General features: G+C 37.9%; 1 protein-coding gene across 1 annotated transcript in view; it reads right to left on the reverse strand.

Moving 5' to 3' along the window:
* Positions 1-8,533: 8,533 nt before the first annotated feature.
* Positions 8,534-19,435, reverse strand: part of HS3ST5 (heparan sulfate-glucosamine 3-sulfotransferase 5) — an 86,904-nt gene continuing 76,002 nt past the window's right edge. The window contains exons 2-3 of the mRNA XM_082251489.1: positions 15,589-15,727; positions 8,534-10,018 (exon numbers count right to left, since the gene is read on the reverse strand). Of these exons, the coding sequence (XP_082107615.1) occupies positions 9,088-10,018; positions 15,589-15,695 (1,038 nt within the window). The 5' untranslated portion in view covers positions 15,696-15,727 and the 3' untranslated portion in view covers positions 8,534-9,087. The remainder of the gene's footprint in view (positions 10,019-15,588; positions 15,728-19,435) is intronic.

Here is a 19,435-nt window from a genome sequence, read left to right on the forward strand (position 1 = left end):
AGGGCAGGCCTTAGGCACCCAGTTGAAATTACAACAGAGTGTAAATCTTATCATTCAATATTCCTTGTTGTAGCATAGACTAGCTGCAAAGAACCAGCACCTGAATGGCCTGTGAATACCAGAGGGCAGAGGTTTGGTGCGGTGCCCTGTATCTGGGTATGCTTTTACTAAACCATATCATCTTTTTACCAATAATTTTCCATTGTTCAAACTACCATGCAATTTTGAAAGGTACAATTTATTTGATTGTTCTTGGTTACCACACATAATATTTCCTCACTCTTATGCAAAAAGGCCATTTAGCTCATTAAACGATTACAGTATTTTTCAGGTGTCCCTTGTTTAGCAGTGTCCATAAAGGAAAGACAAATACAAAGAAATCTACATGTAGTGATTTAATTCATTCCATTTTAGATAACAACAATAAAACTTTTCACAATAATTTAAAGAGTCATACTTAGTTTTACAAAATATAATTACTTAATGTGAAACCGATATGTACAATAAAATTTACAATATATACATCATATTCTTCCAGTAGACAAACACGTGTTGAGGGGAATGATACAGTATGTCTTCTGATATAGTCAACATGCTACGAGTGACAGGTACTTGTACTATGAACTACTAGTGCAAATTCACCACAGGAACTTTGGAACAGGAAAAGACACGCACTGTTTGATTAATATGAAAATAGTATTATCTCTTCACTGGAAACATTTAACCTTTTTATTATAAGGTGCCCAAGCACATGCAGATCATCTGCAGGAAAGGCTGTTGTTAGACATTATCTGCTAGAATTAAGGACTTGGATGAGCTGCCAGCAATTTTTCCATTCAATAGTTATCTCCTTTAATATTGGGAACTCAGAAATAAAGATGTTTGTGGGCTCAATCAGTGTACATGTAGCTTCCGAGCAACCATTTGGCTTAATTCATACGGATGCTGACTGCCCATGATGTTGGAGGGGCATTTGAACTGCTGCAATGTGATGTATGCATTACATTTTCATGAACATGACATGAACATTTAAATAATTATTGGCCAAGTCCAGCACACTGAACTCCCCCTGACATCTGCCAAGTAGTTTAAGCACTAGGCAACAGTTGGAATTCCCTGACAAGGTACCTATAACTACATATGTGAATTCAGCCTTTCTATAATCACCTGCACAATAAAAAGAGACCACCACTTGCTTGGACTTATGCTTGCTGCAAATCAGACTGCCTGTTGTCACAAAAAGCTAAAACTCAGGTGTCCTCATCTGGGGGTGTACAGACAGCTTAATGCAGGCCATACATGGGTCGAATTCCAAATTAATTATCTTTCGAAAATCAGACATTTCTTGTGCTTTATGATCCGATGATGCCGCCATTGATTTTGAAATTTGACCAACCAAGCCTTCAATTTCACCTTATGTTGCTACAGAAAATAATTTTTTGTGGCCCAGAATCTTCTTTGCTCTCGAGGAATTTTCTTTGCTTTCCAAAAATGTTCTTTTCTTGTGCTCATGAGCATTTCTTTTTATTATACTTCTCACACGTTTCTCCCATCATTAATTAGAAAATCGTTTGTTTTTCAAAAAATTTCTAACATGCCGATTACTCAAATTTGATGGCTAAACGAAAATCGGCTGTTGCTGTAGCCCAGTAATGATGCCAAATTCCAACCAAAATTTCAAAATTCAAACGAAAATTTTGAAATTCGTCCCATGTATGGCTGGCCTAAGGTAAAGCTGTATTTTATAATATGAACATAAGCTGTTTTATTATATCCAGGAATACCAAAAACTTTGCAAAAAATAAAAAATAAATGTTTGGCCTTGTTGCCTGTGCTTTGAGAACTACTCAGACATTGCCCTTTTTTCATTAAGTAAACTCATTAAGTAAACTCCATTGTTCTGACCATGTTTCATGTTGCACCCATATTCACGGTGTAACATGAACCATGATCAGCATGCACAGCCTCTTAACCCCCTCCCTTCTTTTACAGGATTGTGGGGTTCTAATCCCCACAGCATTTTGTCAATATTTTACTGAGACCTGTAAATGAAAATACTGCCAATGCAGCAGAGAGACTTGTAATTCCTAATTCAGCACAGGTACGACAATGCCCATCGATACTTTTTCCAGCTCTGGGGGCCAGGGGATGTAAAAATAGTTTGCACGAGCCATAGCCTTACAACTGTGATCCACTAATCATAGGTGCAATGCTTTGCAGGCTCAAATGCAAAAAAAATAAATAAATACACATTTACTTTTCGTCAAATAGGTGCATTTGTTTATTTATTTATTTGAAAACTGTGGAAATCTAATTTAACTTTGTCTGTGCCTATAGAGGAAGGCATCCAAACCACAAGCTGCTTTGAATCAATGTCCACAGTGTCTGAAGCCAAAATGGCTTTTTTATCTTGCAGTGCACTCATGTAATTACTGGAGATCAACAACTGCTGAGTTTAGTCAGTTTAAAGAACACGTCTCCAGACTAGGGCTAGGAACATGGAAGGCATCAGCACTCCCTCTAGATGTGCATTCTATATTCCATAATTGACTGTCTGGAATCATATATGATAGACAGAACATAACTAAACTCATGCAGAAGCCTGGGATCTCCATGAATAAAAAGAGTATAACGCAGCATAAAAATCCTATCATATGTAGAACAGAAACCATTTTCACAGTCCTTGTCTGCAGTTACAATGCAGATGCACACAAACTGAAGATAAATAGAGTAATGTTTACATTGGCTTGGACCTGATAACTGATAGCTCTCAAAGCAAAGGGAGTTAAGAGGTTATGTATGCAAAGTTGCCTAATATCTCATTATATATTTAAATAGAATTAATGCATTTTGAAGGGACAGTTATGCTTTAAGAGTAATTAGATAGTTGCAACTTATGCTACTATGTGTTTACGCTCTGTAGGCAGAGACCTAGAGCACTGTGTGAAATAAAGATTCTGTATACATAGGAATCCTTCAGGTATAAGAATGCGATGCATAGTAGTCATTTCTGATTTTATAATTATTTTTGTTTGATTTAAAGCATATACACTATCACATATGATCAAGGGACTTATTTTGTATTGTACTAGTATGGTACAAAAACAGGCCTCGTTTTCTTTTTATGACTGACCTTTAATAACACAACAGCTGGGTTCTGGTTTTAAGGTCTAATAGAAACATATGGAATTTTGCCAAAAAACAAATGCATGTGTACAACGGGTGTGCTGGTCTGAGTGTTTAATGAACACCTAAATATAGATGGCTAGATGTAATTTCTCACAACCAAATGAAGATAAGGCAGAGCCATTGAATTAGCACCCATATGCAGGTAGCCTAAATGTGGACTTATATGGGGAGTGTATTAATATGGAGCAGGTGGACCTATGTTTACCTAGGGTACATGTTTTAGGACTGTTTTCATTACCTATGAGAAAGATTCAATTGTGCTTTATTGCTTGTCTTTATGTCCTTAAAAAATAACCTTCTACCAGAATAAATTTTATTACTGCTTTTCAAAATAAGCTAGTAGGTATATTAGAATTAAGACTAAGGCAGAAAGCACATGGATGGAAATACATTCAGGGATTTATAAACACTTGAGTCACAGAGCCCTTGCTCCCCCCCTTTACCCCCCCTTGAGTACCAGAGTTTGTTTTTTTTTTCATTTTGGAAATTCCTAATTTCTATACTTTATAACTTTTAGCTTTTTCCCGAATTTACTATATGTAATTTTTGGTACAGAAAGGGATTTATTTTGAATATATATCTATAGATATACACTGTATATTGATATATATCACGGGGCACTGGCTGCCAGGATTTTGGATTCAGCACACGTTTCACTTACAGTAGGTTTCTAAGTGTCTCCAGAATTTGTGTCTTCTGTGGAGGAAGCAAACTTTATTGTTTTTTCAGATCCTAATAAGTTCTGATCTGGCTCCACAAGCCTGGAGCCTTTGTAGGGCCTTGAGTGGGATAAAGTACTTAGTCCTAGGTCCATGTCTTACCTGGTGACCAGACCTTACTAATTAGTTGTCCACAGTGTGTTATATGTCTGACTCAAGGCTCACTCTCTCTCTGCTTTGGGAGCCTTCTGCTTGGCGAAAAATGCTGATAGCTGATAGAATGCATACAAGGTATAAGAGCTACATGTTTGTTTTTGGGAACCCATTGGGGGCAACCTATTTGTCAGGAACTGACATAAGTTTAGTTAGTGGCTCGGATGAGAAGGTGTTTTGTTGGTTTTATGCTATAGACTTGGTATGAGCCTCTTGCAGTCCATATATAGCAGAATTTAGATTAGGTTCAGCAGAAGCAGTACAAGGAGTCAATCAGTTGTGCTGCAGTGCAAATAGCAAGCTGATAGGAAGAGAAAGAGCTACGTGACAGAGAGATTTGCCCATCAGTCTGCTGTATCTCCTTTTGCTGTCTAGTCACAGGATGGGGGAGAAATGGGGACCATCTCATGGCATCAGAGCAAACTCATGTCTCCCCTGCCAGACAGGCTGTGTGGTATGGCAGAGCTGTATAAATACTGGAACTGGATAGGCAGAAATAAAAATCCTTTGGAACATAAAACCGTTCCTATATATTTAATTGTGTATTTGGCTGTTTACCTGGAGTTCAGCTTTATTACAGCATTCAATAACATCGAATCAAGTTTGTGCCAATGCAAATTAACAGAAACATTTATTTTACAAAATTCAGAATGACATTGCACTCACGTGAACATTTAATGCTCCAGTATTAAACACAAATTACTTTCAAAGCCTTCAATGTAATTGTCAGGACTTTGGGATTAAAATAAGAGAATAATTATTTTTCTTTTTGTAATTGATTTATTTAATCATTTATTTTTAGATTAATTTTCTAAACTTTTTTTCTTTGAGACAGCTGATCCAGCCCCCATGAAATGTTGACCAAGCAGGAAGTGATGGCGCGGGCCGTGGCTGCAGAGGGAGGAAGTAAAAGGAAGGTAAGTATACTTTCTTCAAAAACAAGGTAAGTAAAGAAAAAAAAACGGGACTATCCATTTTTTTTGCAGGTGAATGTCAGCAAGCGGGTGGCCCAAAGTCGTTTTTGAGGTCGGAACTCCGCTTTAAAGATCATGTGAGGGCATTGTCCTGTGCTGCTATGGAGCATTCTTACTGAGCAATGAGCATTTGTAGTACCATCTCAAGGCCTAATGCTGGATTATGGTTGTCACTGTTGTCTGGTATTTCTAGCATTGGTTGTTCAATTTAAAATTAGCACTATGACAATTAACTACTAGCCAAGTTAAAACAGCACTAGGGACTCAAGTGTTTAATAAGAGGACTATGTTTAGAGTGCAGCAATCCATAGAAGCTAATCAAATGTACAGTTGCTGCAAACAACAATAAAAATTATAGCAGCTATGGTTTTCTGCTTGTTGCATATTTACTACTCTTTGCATAACATGACATTCAATGACTTCATAGCCTAGCCATACCAACTGATTTTATACTGTGCAGTGAAAGAGCCCTTATTGGAACACTGAAGTTGTCAGGGAGGTGGCTGATCTTGCCATGAAGTCAGAGAAAGGCAAGCCTCAGTAACAAAGTGAAGTGAAATCAGAGAGGGGCACATAGCATATGGCTAATAAAAGTATACATAGCATAGATTTGATAGCCTCTGCTATTAGGTAAAGATTAGGCAGGATGTTAACAACAATCCCTGATATAAAGATGGCCACTAGATGCGGCAGATAAAAATATGTAAATTAAATAAAATACAATTTTTAAATAAGAAAACAGCAGGCCAATAAATAATTAATAAGTGCGAGCCGTGTCCAAAAACTTGCTTTCAGTTAAATAATACAGTCATAACTCAAAGTGTATATTTACAGAAAATGCACAATAGTTTAAAGTGAACCCAGGAGAATAGAAATATGGTAACTATACTTGCTTACTTGATCTACAAAGTGCACATTTTCATCCTGATCCTGATTCTTTACCTAGTGCGTTAGGAACCTGCAACAATCAGGCAGCTACTAAAGGCTGATATGTCTAAACTTCCATTATGCAATCCATCTTTCAGATCAGACTCAAGAGGTAGGGCAGGGTAGGACATGTCAACTTTGGAACTTGCACTTTAAAAACATGCCAACAATAGCAGCTTCAATATTACTGTTCTTTCTGTTTTTTTTTTTTTTTTAAGCATATCTAAGCCTCAAATAAAAATATAATATATTGCAGCTTACCCGACCATATATGTAGTGGCTAAATTAATTTTCTTTCTTCAAGCTTTTTTTAGGCTTTACTTTCACTTGGTATTCTAGCGGATAACACACTTCCTGTCTCTTTGTGTTTAAAGTGATTGTAAAGTCTCGGTTTTAAAGAAAATAAAAAATAACAAACATGTTATACTTACCTGCTCTGTTGTAGTAGATTTGCACAGAGCAGCCCAGATTCTCCTCTTCTTGGGTCCCTCTTTTCAGCTCCTGGCTTGCTATAGGGGCACCTAAACAGAGCTGCAGCTCTGTCTGTCCATTCAGACATGGAGCTGCTGTTCCTCCCCGCCCCCTCTCTCTTCCGATTGGCTAATTGATTGATGGCTGAGGGACTCATGGACAGAGATTGGGTTCAGGTAAGTAATAATGGGTGCTAGGGAGGCTGCTACACACAGAAGGTTTTTTATCTTAATGCTTAAAAAATCTTCTAACTTTACAACTCCTTTAAGATTTTTTTCTACAGTGAATCTAAGAGGACAGCCATGGTTTCCACTCAGGCTGGACTTCAAACATATCTGCCTTTGTTCATATCCATTCCATGAAGGATCCATGGGACTAGTAGTTTACATAAGAAAGAAATGTTTGTGCTTTGAGTTAAACTCACAGAAACTGATTTGGGTTCATAATTTCTCTGTAGAGTAACAGGTATTTCTGTGCTTGCTGAAAATGTTCCTAGCCGGTAAAAAATGAAAACGAATACAGCCTCTACATCTAAGGACTGGTAAGCTGCAATATAATAGATTTTTGTTTTTGGGTTTAGTCATGTTTTACAAAGCAACAAATATTTATATAAAATATCTGGAGCATTTAATTTTTTAGGATGAAGTTGCAGTTCTGAGGAGACCTTACTTCATACACCAGTCCAGCTATTGAAGCTTCTATTAAAGGACAATAACAGCCTTTAGTTACCAGCCTTTAGTCTAAATTGGCTTGCAACATAAAATGGGCTGTAATGTGTTTTGTATTATATACTAAAACAAGGATCACAAAATTAGCCTATATATGCATATGTTTGATTGGTTATGAGTAGCCATTTTGCATAAAGCAGTTGATTTCAATTATGGTCCATGATCCACTTTAAACCAAATACCAGATGCTGTGGACCATATATGTCAGTATTCACTTTACCCTAAGAAAATTAGGACCTAAATCCAGGTGTAGCTTCTTGTTTTGGTCCCCTTTCTCACTCCTCGAACTAGAAAGTGGTCTTACCTTGTCTGTACAGCTTTCTCTACTTCATACAGTTCCTTCTCTTTCTCTGTTCATCTAAGTTCTTTCATTCTCTGCCCACCTACGTTAATTTTCTCCTATTCCATGCCACTTAAGACCACTATGTTCCATCTTCAACATGCTTACACATAACCACTTTGTTACCATCTACTCTTCACCCTTTGATTAGTGACCAGAGCTCACTGCTACTTTTACTTTCACGTGGGAGTTGTATGCAGAAGAGTACCCATTTTATAGCTTTCGCTTGGTATATGTAGAACAATTGACATATGAAGATAGAGCAGCCTGAACATTGAAGTAACTTTTTAGTCAGTATGATGTGAGAGAAAAGCCCAATGGATGTGGAGGTGACTATGGAGTATGCCTATTTAGAGTAAGGGCTCAAGGTGGGTTGCTTGAAAGTTTTGAAAAGATGTTCCAAGGGCCCCTTTTGAATCTCATGGGAGTGCAAACCTACTGTAAAAAAAGGGATTCTTCCTACTGTTGTATTTAATTTTAGGGGCCTGGGGGCAACTGCGCAAACAAAGTTGCATTCCAGCTCCATGCTAACATGTGCCACCAGTGACATCACTGCCCTCAGCTGAATAGGATAGATGACTAGAGGGCACCAGTGATTCAAAGGCCACTATTTAAAATCTATAAACATAGCCTAGGTTTGAAATATATGGAAAGCCCTATGAATGTGGAAGTGCATACGGAGTACACTCTTTTAGAGTAAGGGCTGGGGGGGTTGCTTGAATGTTTTGAAAAGATATTCCAAGGTTCCCTTTTGAAGCTTATCTGAATGCAAACTTGCTGTGCCAGAAGAGATCCTCCCTACTGTTGTTTTTAGTCTAAGGAGACTGGGGCAACTGCGCAAACAAAAAATTTCCAACTCCATGCTACCATATGCTACCAATGACTTCACTGCCCTTAGCTGAATAGGATAGTTAACCAGAGTGAACCAGCAATTCAAAGACCACCGTTTGAAAATTATATCAATAAACTTTGTTTAGTGATCCTTTTCAGAAAAATAGGAACCCGTTTCTGTATATCCACTGGTCTTTTTTCCCCCCGACATCACAGTAATAGAAATCCAGGAATATGTCACTTGATGAGATCTGTCTCTCCTGACCATAAGTTTAGAGCCAGCAACTGCCTTATGCAAAGCAGCTAAGAACGTCAGCTAATGCATCCGTGTGGTAGTAATGAACTAATAATACAGTATGTCACATTTGACAGTAGCAAAGTGTGCTGCAAACAGAGGACAGTGCTGGGTTTGGAAATACATTGTTTTTATGTTGTAGAACAGCTTTATTGTTTTCAACAATATATCCTTTTATTTTCAACCTGACAGTCCTGCTTTAATAAGCTTTATATTGAAATGTCTCCTCCTTATAATAGTCATAAGGATTTTAGCTAAAACTTTGGGAAGAGTACTTATTTTATTACTTCACAGTAGAAACTGATCCCTTTTAAATATTTGGTCACATACATAATTTACATTTATTCAAGAAATAAACAACATATATTCTAATAAACGTGTCAATGAAAAGTGCATAATTGTCCTATTATAGACTTTACTGAAAGCATTGTGCAACACATAGTGTTGTAGACAGTAGTAATTAGGGCCAGTTAAATGTCCTGCCAGTGATCTGGAAAAACTTCTGATTGAAAGGATGAAAGAATTTGTGCAATTTGGTAATAACTGAGGGGTCAACCTCAGGATGTATGCGCCCCTTGCTACCTGCCAGGCACTTATTAAAAACAATGTTAAAACGCAAGCAGTAGAACCCCCTGGTAGCATTAAAATACAAGTTGTATTGACTTATCCTAGGTGGCAGGTTAAGAAATTTTTCCACCAGCTGTAGTTCTGGCAATGGTTCTGTGATCAGTCGATCCCCATCAACAATGTGAAACTGTTCGATGGGAAAATACTTCAGCCACCTTTCTAAATGCTTTGTGTAGATACTGGTCCTCACTGCTTTGTACTTAGTGTTCACCTCACAGGTGTTGGGATCCATGGCCATTTTTTCAAACTTATAATAAGTCTTGTTCTTCCTCTCTTTTCCCTCCAACACCTGTGTGTAGTCAGAAATGGCTCTTGTCGTTGGTTCTCGAACAATGATTAGTAATTTAATGGAAGAGTTCATCTTATAAATCCTTTCTGGGACCTCATCTGTGATGAAGTATGCAGGGCTTTTTTCAATAGTAATTTGGTGTGGGTGAGAGAAGGGCATCTTTTTTCTGTACCATTCAATACCCTTGGCGTAGTTCTCATCATTATCAAAAAAATGTATTTCTTGAGAGGCCTTGACAACTGCAGGGTGGAGATTAAGCATCTCAAGTAAGGCTCTAGTTCCTCCTTTTCTCACACCGATGATAATTGCCTTTGGTAACTGCTGGACCAAATTGTGGAGGAGAATTTGTTCTTTAGTTGCATTGCCTTTACGAAATTCATGTAAGAGTCCTCGCTTATACTGCATAGCACGGAGATCAGCCGCATCCTGACTTTGTGGACTAAATCGACCTTCAATTGGGCAAATTGGTGGTAGCCTGTAATAAAATAAAGATAAAAAGGACTAATTACATTTCAAAGCGTCAGAAAGTGCAAGCAAAAAAATGGTGCATATTTGATTGATATCTTGGCAAATACCATTTCTCAAATTTTTAATTTTTAAATAAATTGTATTAATCTGTCAGTGCTGTAATTATTCTAAGTCCTTCTGCAGATATTTGCATACAATGATACTACCCACATTATAGATTTTTATCAAATAAGGTGCAGGTGAATTTATAGTAAAGGGTGCCATATTTATATTACAATACTTTTAGGGAAAAATTAAAAGAAAAATTACTTTCAATGTACACATAACCCAAAATCATTCCTTTAGGCTACATTCACACCTGAGCGTAGCGTTTTTCGCGCGTTTTTTACCGCGATTTTACCGCGATTTTTGCGGCGTTTTTTACCGCGATTTTACCGCGATTTTTACCGCGATTTTTGTGCAGGCGTTTTTAGATTGAATAGAGATCAATGGAAAACGCCTGTAATCTGCCCAAAAAGAAGCTCATGTACTTTTTTGAGCGTTGGGCGTTTTGTATACAGTGTCAAAACGCTCAGATGTGAACAGGGGCCATTGAAATGAATAGGATTTGTCTTGTTGGGCGTTTTGAGAGCTGATCCTAGAGCAGAAAAACGCCCCAAAAACGCCCCAAAACGCCTAGATGTGAACGGAGCCTTAAATATACATTAAAAAATATTTATTTAATATTTATTTACTGTTTATTTCTCTTTGTATATTATATTATACATTTATATTTATCAATTGTGTATATTTAATATCAGCGGTTGGCAGTGGGGACATTTGCTATAGAGGATGTATGAATTGGCTAATCCTCTCTTGTTTTTACAAACAATTATTAATTGAATAGGTAATAAAAATATATATATTTTAAAGTGAAAAGTAACAGCATCTGAGCACCACAAACCAAAAATTCTATTTAATTAATTTTTCATATTCAAAGCTCACCCATGCTTTTTTTTTTTATTGGGAAAACTCTTTGAACCCCCCAGCATTTCTAGCAGTGGCCATCTTGACTAAGGGCAGATGATTCATGTAGCATTTACTTCCTGTAATCTATCTGCCCTTAGCTCAGTCATGCAGGCAGAAGGGTGTGCTTAGCTGAGAAAACCCCACTTCCCCTCCTCTTGATAAAAGATAAAAACTGTCCATGAATTCTCCACAGATGTATGACATCAATGTAAAACCAGGAAACAACTGAAGAAATGTAAAAAAACAGTTTACAACAAGTAAATATAATATGCTTTCCTATCTATTTACTAAGGCTAGTAGCATAAGGATTAAAAATAATTAATGTTGATTGACAGACTGAAGTTCCACTAAAGTTTGCTTTGGGTACATAAAAAGTCAGTTTTTCTTTTTTTCTTGTTGGAAATTATATATATACTACTGTGCAAAAGTTTTAGGCAGGTGTAGAAAAGGGTGAACAGTAAGAGTGCTTTCAGAAATAGAAGAGTTAATAGTTAATTTTTTTTATCAATTAACAAAATGGAAAGTAAATGAACAGAAGAGAAATCCAAATCAAATCAATATTCGGTGGGACCACCCTTTAGCCTTTAAAACATCATACATTCTTTAATTCTAGGTGCACTTGCACACAGTTTTTGAAGGAACTCGACAGGTAGCTTGTTTCAAACATCTTGGAGAACTAACCACAGATCTTCTGTATATAAAGGCTGCCTCAAATCCTTCTGTCTCTTCGTGTTATCCCAGACAGACCCGATGATGTTGAGACCAGGGCTCTGTGGGGGCCAAACCATCACTTCCAGCACTCTGTGCTTTTCTTTGCACTGAAGATATTTCTTATTGACATTGGTTGTATGTTTGGGGTCATTGTTCTGCTGCAGAATAAATAGGGCCAATCTCAAGCCTCACTGATATGTTGCATGATAGATAAGTATCTACCTCTATTTAACAGCATTAGGACACCATTGATCCTGACCAAATCTCAAACTCCAATTGCTAAAATGCAGCCCCAAACTTGCAAGAAACCTCCACCATGCTTCACTGTTGCCTGCAGACTTTCATTATTGTACGGCTCTCCAGCCCTTCGTGAACAAACTGCCTCCTGCTACAGCTAAATATTTCAAATTTTGACTCATGAGTCCAGAACATCTGCTGCTATTTTTCTGCACCCCAGTTCCTATGTTTCAGTGCAGAGTTGAGACGCTTAACCTTGTTTCACGCCGGAGGTATGGCTTTTTGGTCGCAATTCTTCCATGAAGATCACCTCTGGCCAGACTTCTCCAGACAGTAGATGGGTGTACCTGTGTCTTACTGGTTTCCCCCAATTCTGTGCTGATGGCATTGCTGGACATCTTCCAATGTTGAAGGGAGGTAAGCATGATGTGTCTTTCATCTGCTACATTAAGTTTTCTTGGCTAACCACTGTGTCTACAGTCCTCAACATTGCCATTTTCTTTGTGCTTTTTTAAAAGATCTTGGACAGTACATCTTGAAACCACAGACTGCTTTGAAATCTTTGCCTAGGAGACTCCTTGCTAATGCAGTAGAACTACCTTCTGTCTTGTTGCTGTGCTCAGACTTGCTATGGTGTATGACTTGTGACATTAAACTGTCTTCCACAACTTCAGCTTAGCAGCAGAGTTTGGCTGTTCCTCACCCAGTTTAAGCTTCCTACACAGCGTTTCCTGTTTTAGGTAATTAATGTGTTTCAACCTACATATGAAATTGATGATCATTAGCTTCGGCTTTGTATAATTGGTTAATCATACACCTGACTAATCCTACAAATTCCCTGACTTTGTACAAGTGTACAAAGTGTGCAAGTGTACAAATTATTGCTTCATTAAAGCTAGGGGGTAGTCACCCCAAACATTTGGTTTCTTTAGATTTTTTTTTTGTTCCCTCACTTTTTGAGAATTGGTAAAAACAAGAAATTAACAAATACACTCACCGCCCACTTTCTCAGGTACACCTGTTCAATTGCTTGGTAATACAAATTGCTAATCAGCCAATCACATGGCAGCAAACTCAATGCATTTAGGCATCTAGACGTGGTGAAAATGCTTTTCTGAAGTTCAAACCGAGCATCAGAATGGGGAAAAAAGGGGATTCAGGTGACTTTGAACGTGGCATAATTGTTGGGGCCAGGCTGGCTGGTCTGAGTATTTCAAAAACCATCTCTAGGGTTTACAGAGAATGGTCCAAAAAAGAAAAAATATCCAGTAATCAGTAGTTGTGTGGACAAAAATACCTTGTTGATGTCAGAGGTCAGAGGAGAACGGACAGACTGGTTTGAGATAATAGAAAGGCAACAGTAACTCAAATACCCACTAATTACAACCAAGGTATGCAGAATACCATCTTTGAACACACAACACATCGAACTTTGAAGCAGATGAGCTACAACAGCTGAGGACCACACCAAATGCCATTACTGTCAGCTAAGAACAGGAAACAGAGGCTACAATTTGCACAGGCTCACCAAAATTGTCCAATAGAAGATTGGAAAAATGTTGCCTGGTCTGTTAAGTCTCGATTTCAGCATTCAGATGGTAGGGTCAGAATCTGGCATAAACAACATGAAAGCATGGATCCATCCTGCCTTGTATCAACAGTTCAGGCTGGTGGTGGTGTAATGGTGTTGGGGATATTTTCTTGGTACACTTTGGGCCCCTAAGTACCAATTGAGCATCATTTAAATGCCACGGCCTACCTGAGTATTGCTTCTGACCATGTCCATCCCTTTATGACTACAGTGTACCTATCTTCTGATGGATACTTCCAGCAGGATAAGGCACCATGTCACAAAGCTCAAATCATCTCAAACTGGTTTCTTCAACATGACAATGAGTTCACTGTACTCCAACGGCCTCCACGGTCACCAGATCTCAATCCAACAGAGCACCTTTGGGATGTGGTGAAATGGGAGATTCACATCATGGATATGCAGCTGACAAATCTGCAGCAACTGCATGATGCTATCATGTCCATATGGACCAAAATCTCTGAGGAATGTTTCCAACACCTTGTTGAATCTATGCCATGAAGAATTAAGGCAGTTCTGAAGAAGGCAAGAAGGGGTCCAACCCAGTACTAGCAAGGTCTACCTAATAAAGTGTCCGATAAGTGTATATTTTTGAAGCATTCTTACTTTACATTTCTTCATACCTGCCTAAAACTTTTGCATAGTACTGTATAGATTTATATACTGTATAAACAAAAATACATCTCTCTCTTTCTCTTTATCTTTGCCTATTTTCCAGTCATAGAAATAGATATGTGGTCAGATAGATATTATAACCATCCATGTTTTAGTCGTACCTCCTTAAAAAGTTCCATTGCTCTTAATCATTTACACACAGCTGGCCAAACACATCCTATTCCCTTATCTGTGAAACTAGTCTGTGTGAGGATTCCTGTGCTGAGGGGTGTGACTATTACTCAGCTCTGCCAACAGAGAGCACAGGAGGGGACAGGAGGAAGTAGCATTTTGATTGAGAGAAACTGGTATTTTTTAGGTATTTTCTAGCAAACATCAGTCATAAATCATAACATGCCAGCTTACATGACTATAAAGAGAATAAACAATGTGTGAGACTTCCATTGGCCTTTAACACATTTGTTACAAACCAGCTCTTGGAATTTATAACAAAATAGAATCAAACACCTACGCAATGTGTTCCCAGCATGTTTTAGTGTTCAAACATTAATGCTAAAGTATGGTAGTACAAAAAAAATAGCTCACTTGGTTCTGTGCAGTCTTTGGTTTAGAAAAATAAAAAAAACACGAACAGCCTTTTTTAAAAAAATTAAATAAAAAAAGAAAAAAAGAAAAACAAGTGAAGTTTTTGATCATAATGCCAAATTACATTTAAGGTTTGATTTTCTCAGAGAACACAATATCACACCTGTGTGCAAAACTCCACTTTATTTAACAAAATGAGAGAAAAAAAAAGCAGTAACCAGTCTCAACCTTATTTTAGTGATTAAAACTATTGAGTGCAACCGTTTAATAAAAATTAAATCTCTGATGTACCCTTTTAGTATGGTATATTACAATCCAAAATTGGAGAATTTTATCAACTAGGTAATACAGTTCTTGGATTGAAGCCCCAAGCATGAATTGTTTATACACAGGACTGGGAATAGTATGATAAATCATATTATTAATATGGATAGCCAAATACCAATCCTAGAAAGGACACATTAGCCTGACTATCCGAAGATATGTAAATATATCTTGGCCAGACTAACAAATTAAAGTAGTAACACTTTCTGCATAATGAAGATGTATATTGCATATCATTTAGTTATTATGGATTCTTAAATCAGGAAAAGAGTTCACATTTCACAATACACATTGGTGCAACTATAGAAAGAGAACCATAAAAAAAGAAATTCTAAGCTTTTCCATATAGCATGTTTCTAATGTAGCATTTTGTTTTTCCCTGTAAAAACATTATAGGTATGCTAGATGTTAAGATGATTTTCAATGGACATACACGTTTTAGATATATAACATAAATGCTATGATGTTCCTAATTGTAAATAGGAATCTGGGTAAATGGTACTCACCTATCCAAACTCCCAACTCTGGCAACTAGATAAAGGAGACTTCCAACAGCAAGGCTGCCTAGCACAAAGAGCTTCTGTCTCAGCAACGCCTGCTGTTTGAATAGCATTGCCCTCCATCAATCTTCAGGACGTCTTCTGTCTGTGGAGAGCAACACACACAAACCACTCATCAGCAAGTGGCAATGTACAAGCTAATGTTTATTAACAGGCAGTCAATCAATCTTTAGCTACAAGTGATTAAGATCCACTTGAAAAAGAAAAAAATGCAAGCACGATCGTGATGCTTCTGGAAAAATAAATTGAATCTTTTAATAATTAAGTTGTGTCATTTTACTTGTACATTTTTTAAATATAATAAATAATATGTGCACACTATAACAAAACTATAATACATGCTTTACTATAATATGCATTATAAATGTTTTATAGCTGTAAAATATCTACTTTTTTTTTTTTTTTTTTATAAATTCAACGTTTATTAGGAGAAGGAAAGGCATACACATCATGCAAAAACAATGGTAATGGTCCATGTACAAAATCACAGGCAAAGCAAAAACAAAAAACAAACAAACAGCTCTAGTGAATACCAGTAATCGTAGTACGTAAGACCACATAGCAAAATGCAGCTCCCAAAAAGTCAGAGAAAATTGCTATAGGGAGCCCGGCCCCCGAAGAGGCCCCGCCCTCCCCGGCATTTTGATATGGCCGAGGTACTATGAGGGAGAGACCCACTCTGGGCATGCCAAGTCCCAACAGTCGTCCAGTATGAACAAGTGTACGTATGCCCAAGGGGAGTGACAAACACAAGAGAAACAAAGAGTGATTGACAATCCCCTTCGTCTCCTCTTCACTTCTTTCATATGAAAGTGGGGAAGAACCCACCACGTGACGGGAAAGGACATGACAAACAGACAAAAAAAAAGGGGGTGGGGGAACAAGAAGAAAGGGGGGGAGGAAAGAGAGGAGGGAGGAATGGAGGGGGGAAAGCGGGGAAGAGACGGCCACCCGGTCCGCATATGCGTAACTAGGCAACCAATAAAATATCTACTTTTTAAGCATGGATTTAACATTGTGACATCCGTAAGCATTCATAGACATTTTTTTATGGTTTTGAATGGAGTGGGTGGAGAGGATCACCCACTATTATTGTCTTGGTGACCATTTTCAAAGAAAGTGAAGGTAAGCCCAAAATTTTACAATAGTCACTAAAAAGGTATATAATGGAAACCTGTTCTGATGACAACTATCTAAAAGGGTACTCAAACTATCTTTATAGATCAAAACCAACTCCCCCTTCCAAAAAAAAAAAAATACAGATGGGTGTTCTAGCCAGGAATATATGTATAATACTTACTTACAGTATATTACATTTAAAAATAAAAGGAAAAAAGGCATATTAATTGCTATCTATACAAAAATAAAATGATATTGTTTCTCACGTGTGATTTGGATATGTGTGTGTTAGCTTCCACTAACACAATTAAGAAAAATATACCAAGGCATTACTACTAACCACTTAGCTACCTATTGCTTAATTCTTCATTTTATGTATTTTTTTGCAGGAACGTTACAAACTGCTTCATTAATGTAATAATTCCTAATTAGTGTGAATGTCTGTCAAGCCTATTAGGATTTTTCTCATGTTGTTTCCACAGCCACTGTTTCCTTACAATAGGAACCTTACAATTATCTGGATATGAAGTACACATGCCTAACTTGAAACATAGAAGTGATTCAAGTGAAAAGAATGGTGTTCCTCATAAAAGTTACGTAAGAATAAATAAAAAAAACATGATAGTGCTGTACTGAATACTCATCTGCTAATCTGTGCAGGTATTGCTGGAAAAAGAAATCTGACCTGAGCATTTTATGCCCCCCCCAAGTCACGTCTAGCCCTTTGGCTGTCCCTGTCTGGCCTGCATGACGTCTATCAGAAATTAGAAATCAAAAGGTAAAAAAGTCTATGCCATGCACGCATGCTTTGATTTTTGAAGGTGGCTCTTTTTATTTTCTTCAAAATTACACATGTGCGTGTATGCCTATGCATGTTCACAGTAATGTGTTGGAGAACAACAAGTGTCTACAAGAAACAACAGTGGCCAGACCCCCCCCCCCACCACTCCATGGCTCTGGGGGAGGAGTGGGTGCTGGCAAGTCAACAGGATGGCAGCAGCTAGGCTAGGTTGCCAAGATGGAGTTCAGCTTTAAAGTGGAACGATACTGCATCTGAACACCACAAACCGAAAACGTTAGTTCATTCATTTTTTGTATTCAATGCAAACTTCAGCCCCCCCACCTCCCCATCCATGTCTCCATGCTTTATTTTGCTGAGACATCGCACCCCACTAGCATTTGGGGCTGTTGCCATCTTGAGCTAGGGCAAATTATTCATGTAGTATTTACTTCCTGGAATCCATCTGCCCTTAGATCGGGCATGCAGGCAGGAGGGTGTGCCTAGCTAAGAAATACCCTCACCCCCCCCCTGAATACTTCTGGGATGTATGACATCTTTTGCCTAGTCCTGGAAACCAGGAAGTAACTGAAGAAATGTAAAATGTTTAACCACTTCAGCCCCTGAAGGATTTGCCCCCTTAATTAATGACCAGGACATTTTTTTGCGATTCGGCACTGCCTTATTTTAATTGAAAATTGCGTGGTCGTTCAACGCTGTACCCAAATAAAACTGATGTTCTTTTTTTCCCCACAAATAGAGCTTTCTCTTGGTGGTATTTGATCACCTCTGCGAATTTTAGATTTTGCGCTATAAACAAAAAAATGGAGACAATTTTGAAAAAAACGCCATATTTTTTACTTTCTGCTATAAAACATTTCCAATAAAAAAAATTTAAAAATTCAATTTTTTTTATCAGTTTAGGCCAATTTGTATTCTGCTACATATTTTTGGTAAAAAAAAAAAATCCCAAAAAGCGTATTTTAATTGGTTTGCGCAAAAGTTATAGCGTTTACAAACTACGGGATAGATTTTTGGACTTTTTATTTATTTATTTTTTTTATTAGTAATGGCGGCGATCTGCGATTTTTAGCGAGAATGTGACATTGCTGCGCACAGATCGGACCTTTAACTGACATTTCTGACACTTTTTGGGGACCAGTGACACTAATACAGTAATCAGTGCTAAATAATATGCACTGTTACTGTATAAATGACACTGGTAGGGAAGCGGTTAATATTGGGGGTGATCAAAGGGGTTAAATGTATGCCTCTGTGCTTACTGACTGTGTGTGTGTGGGGGGGGGGGGGGGTTCTGTGGCAGGCACAGACAGATGGCAGTATCAGCTTAGCTGAAACTGCTGATCTGTCCCTGCCTGTCTGAGAGAAGATCGGCCTGCTATGTTTACATAAGCAGGCGGGTCTTCTCTCCTTTTCCCAGAGGATCGCGGGAGGAAGGCAGCAATCGCCGCCTCTCCTCCTGCGGCCCGCCTCCCGCTGTGCTGCCAAAACCACATGCACTCCTGTTACGTAGTACTACGTGACTGGACGCAGCCAAGCCGCCCTGCCGCAGTAAAAAGCCGGCGAGCGGTCGGCAAGTGGTTAAAACAAGTAAGATTGATACACTTTTCTATCTATTTACTGAAGCTAGCAGCATAAGGACTAAAAATAGTCAGTGTTGATTGAGAGAGTGAAGTTCTGCTTACATTTTTTTCATTTGCACCAGTATTTGAAAACCAGTACCAGTGCCTTCAGTTATTGGTAATATAATAAATGTTTTTCAGCATCGACAAATATAGCATAAATGCCTTTAAAATGTTTCTCTATTTCTCTAAAAATTTCACAGACAGTTTTAGTATCGCATTTATCAATAATTAAAATGTCTTCAGAAGAGTT

This window comes from Pelophylax lessonae, assembly GCF_965119305.1.
Source record: "Pelophylax lessonae genome assembly, chromosome: 3".
In the NCBI taxonomy this organism is placed as follows: domain Eukaryota; kingdom Metazoa; phylum Chordata; class Amphibia; order Anura; family Ranidae; genus Pelophylax; species Pelophylax lessonae.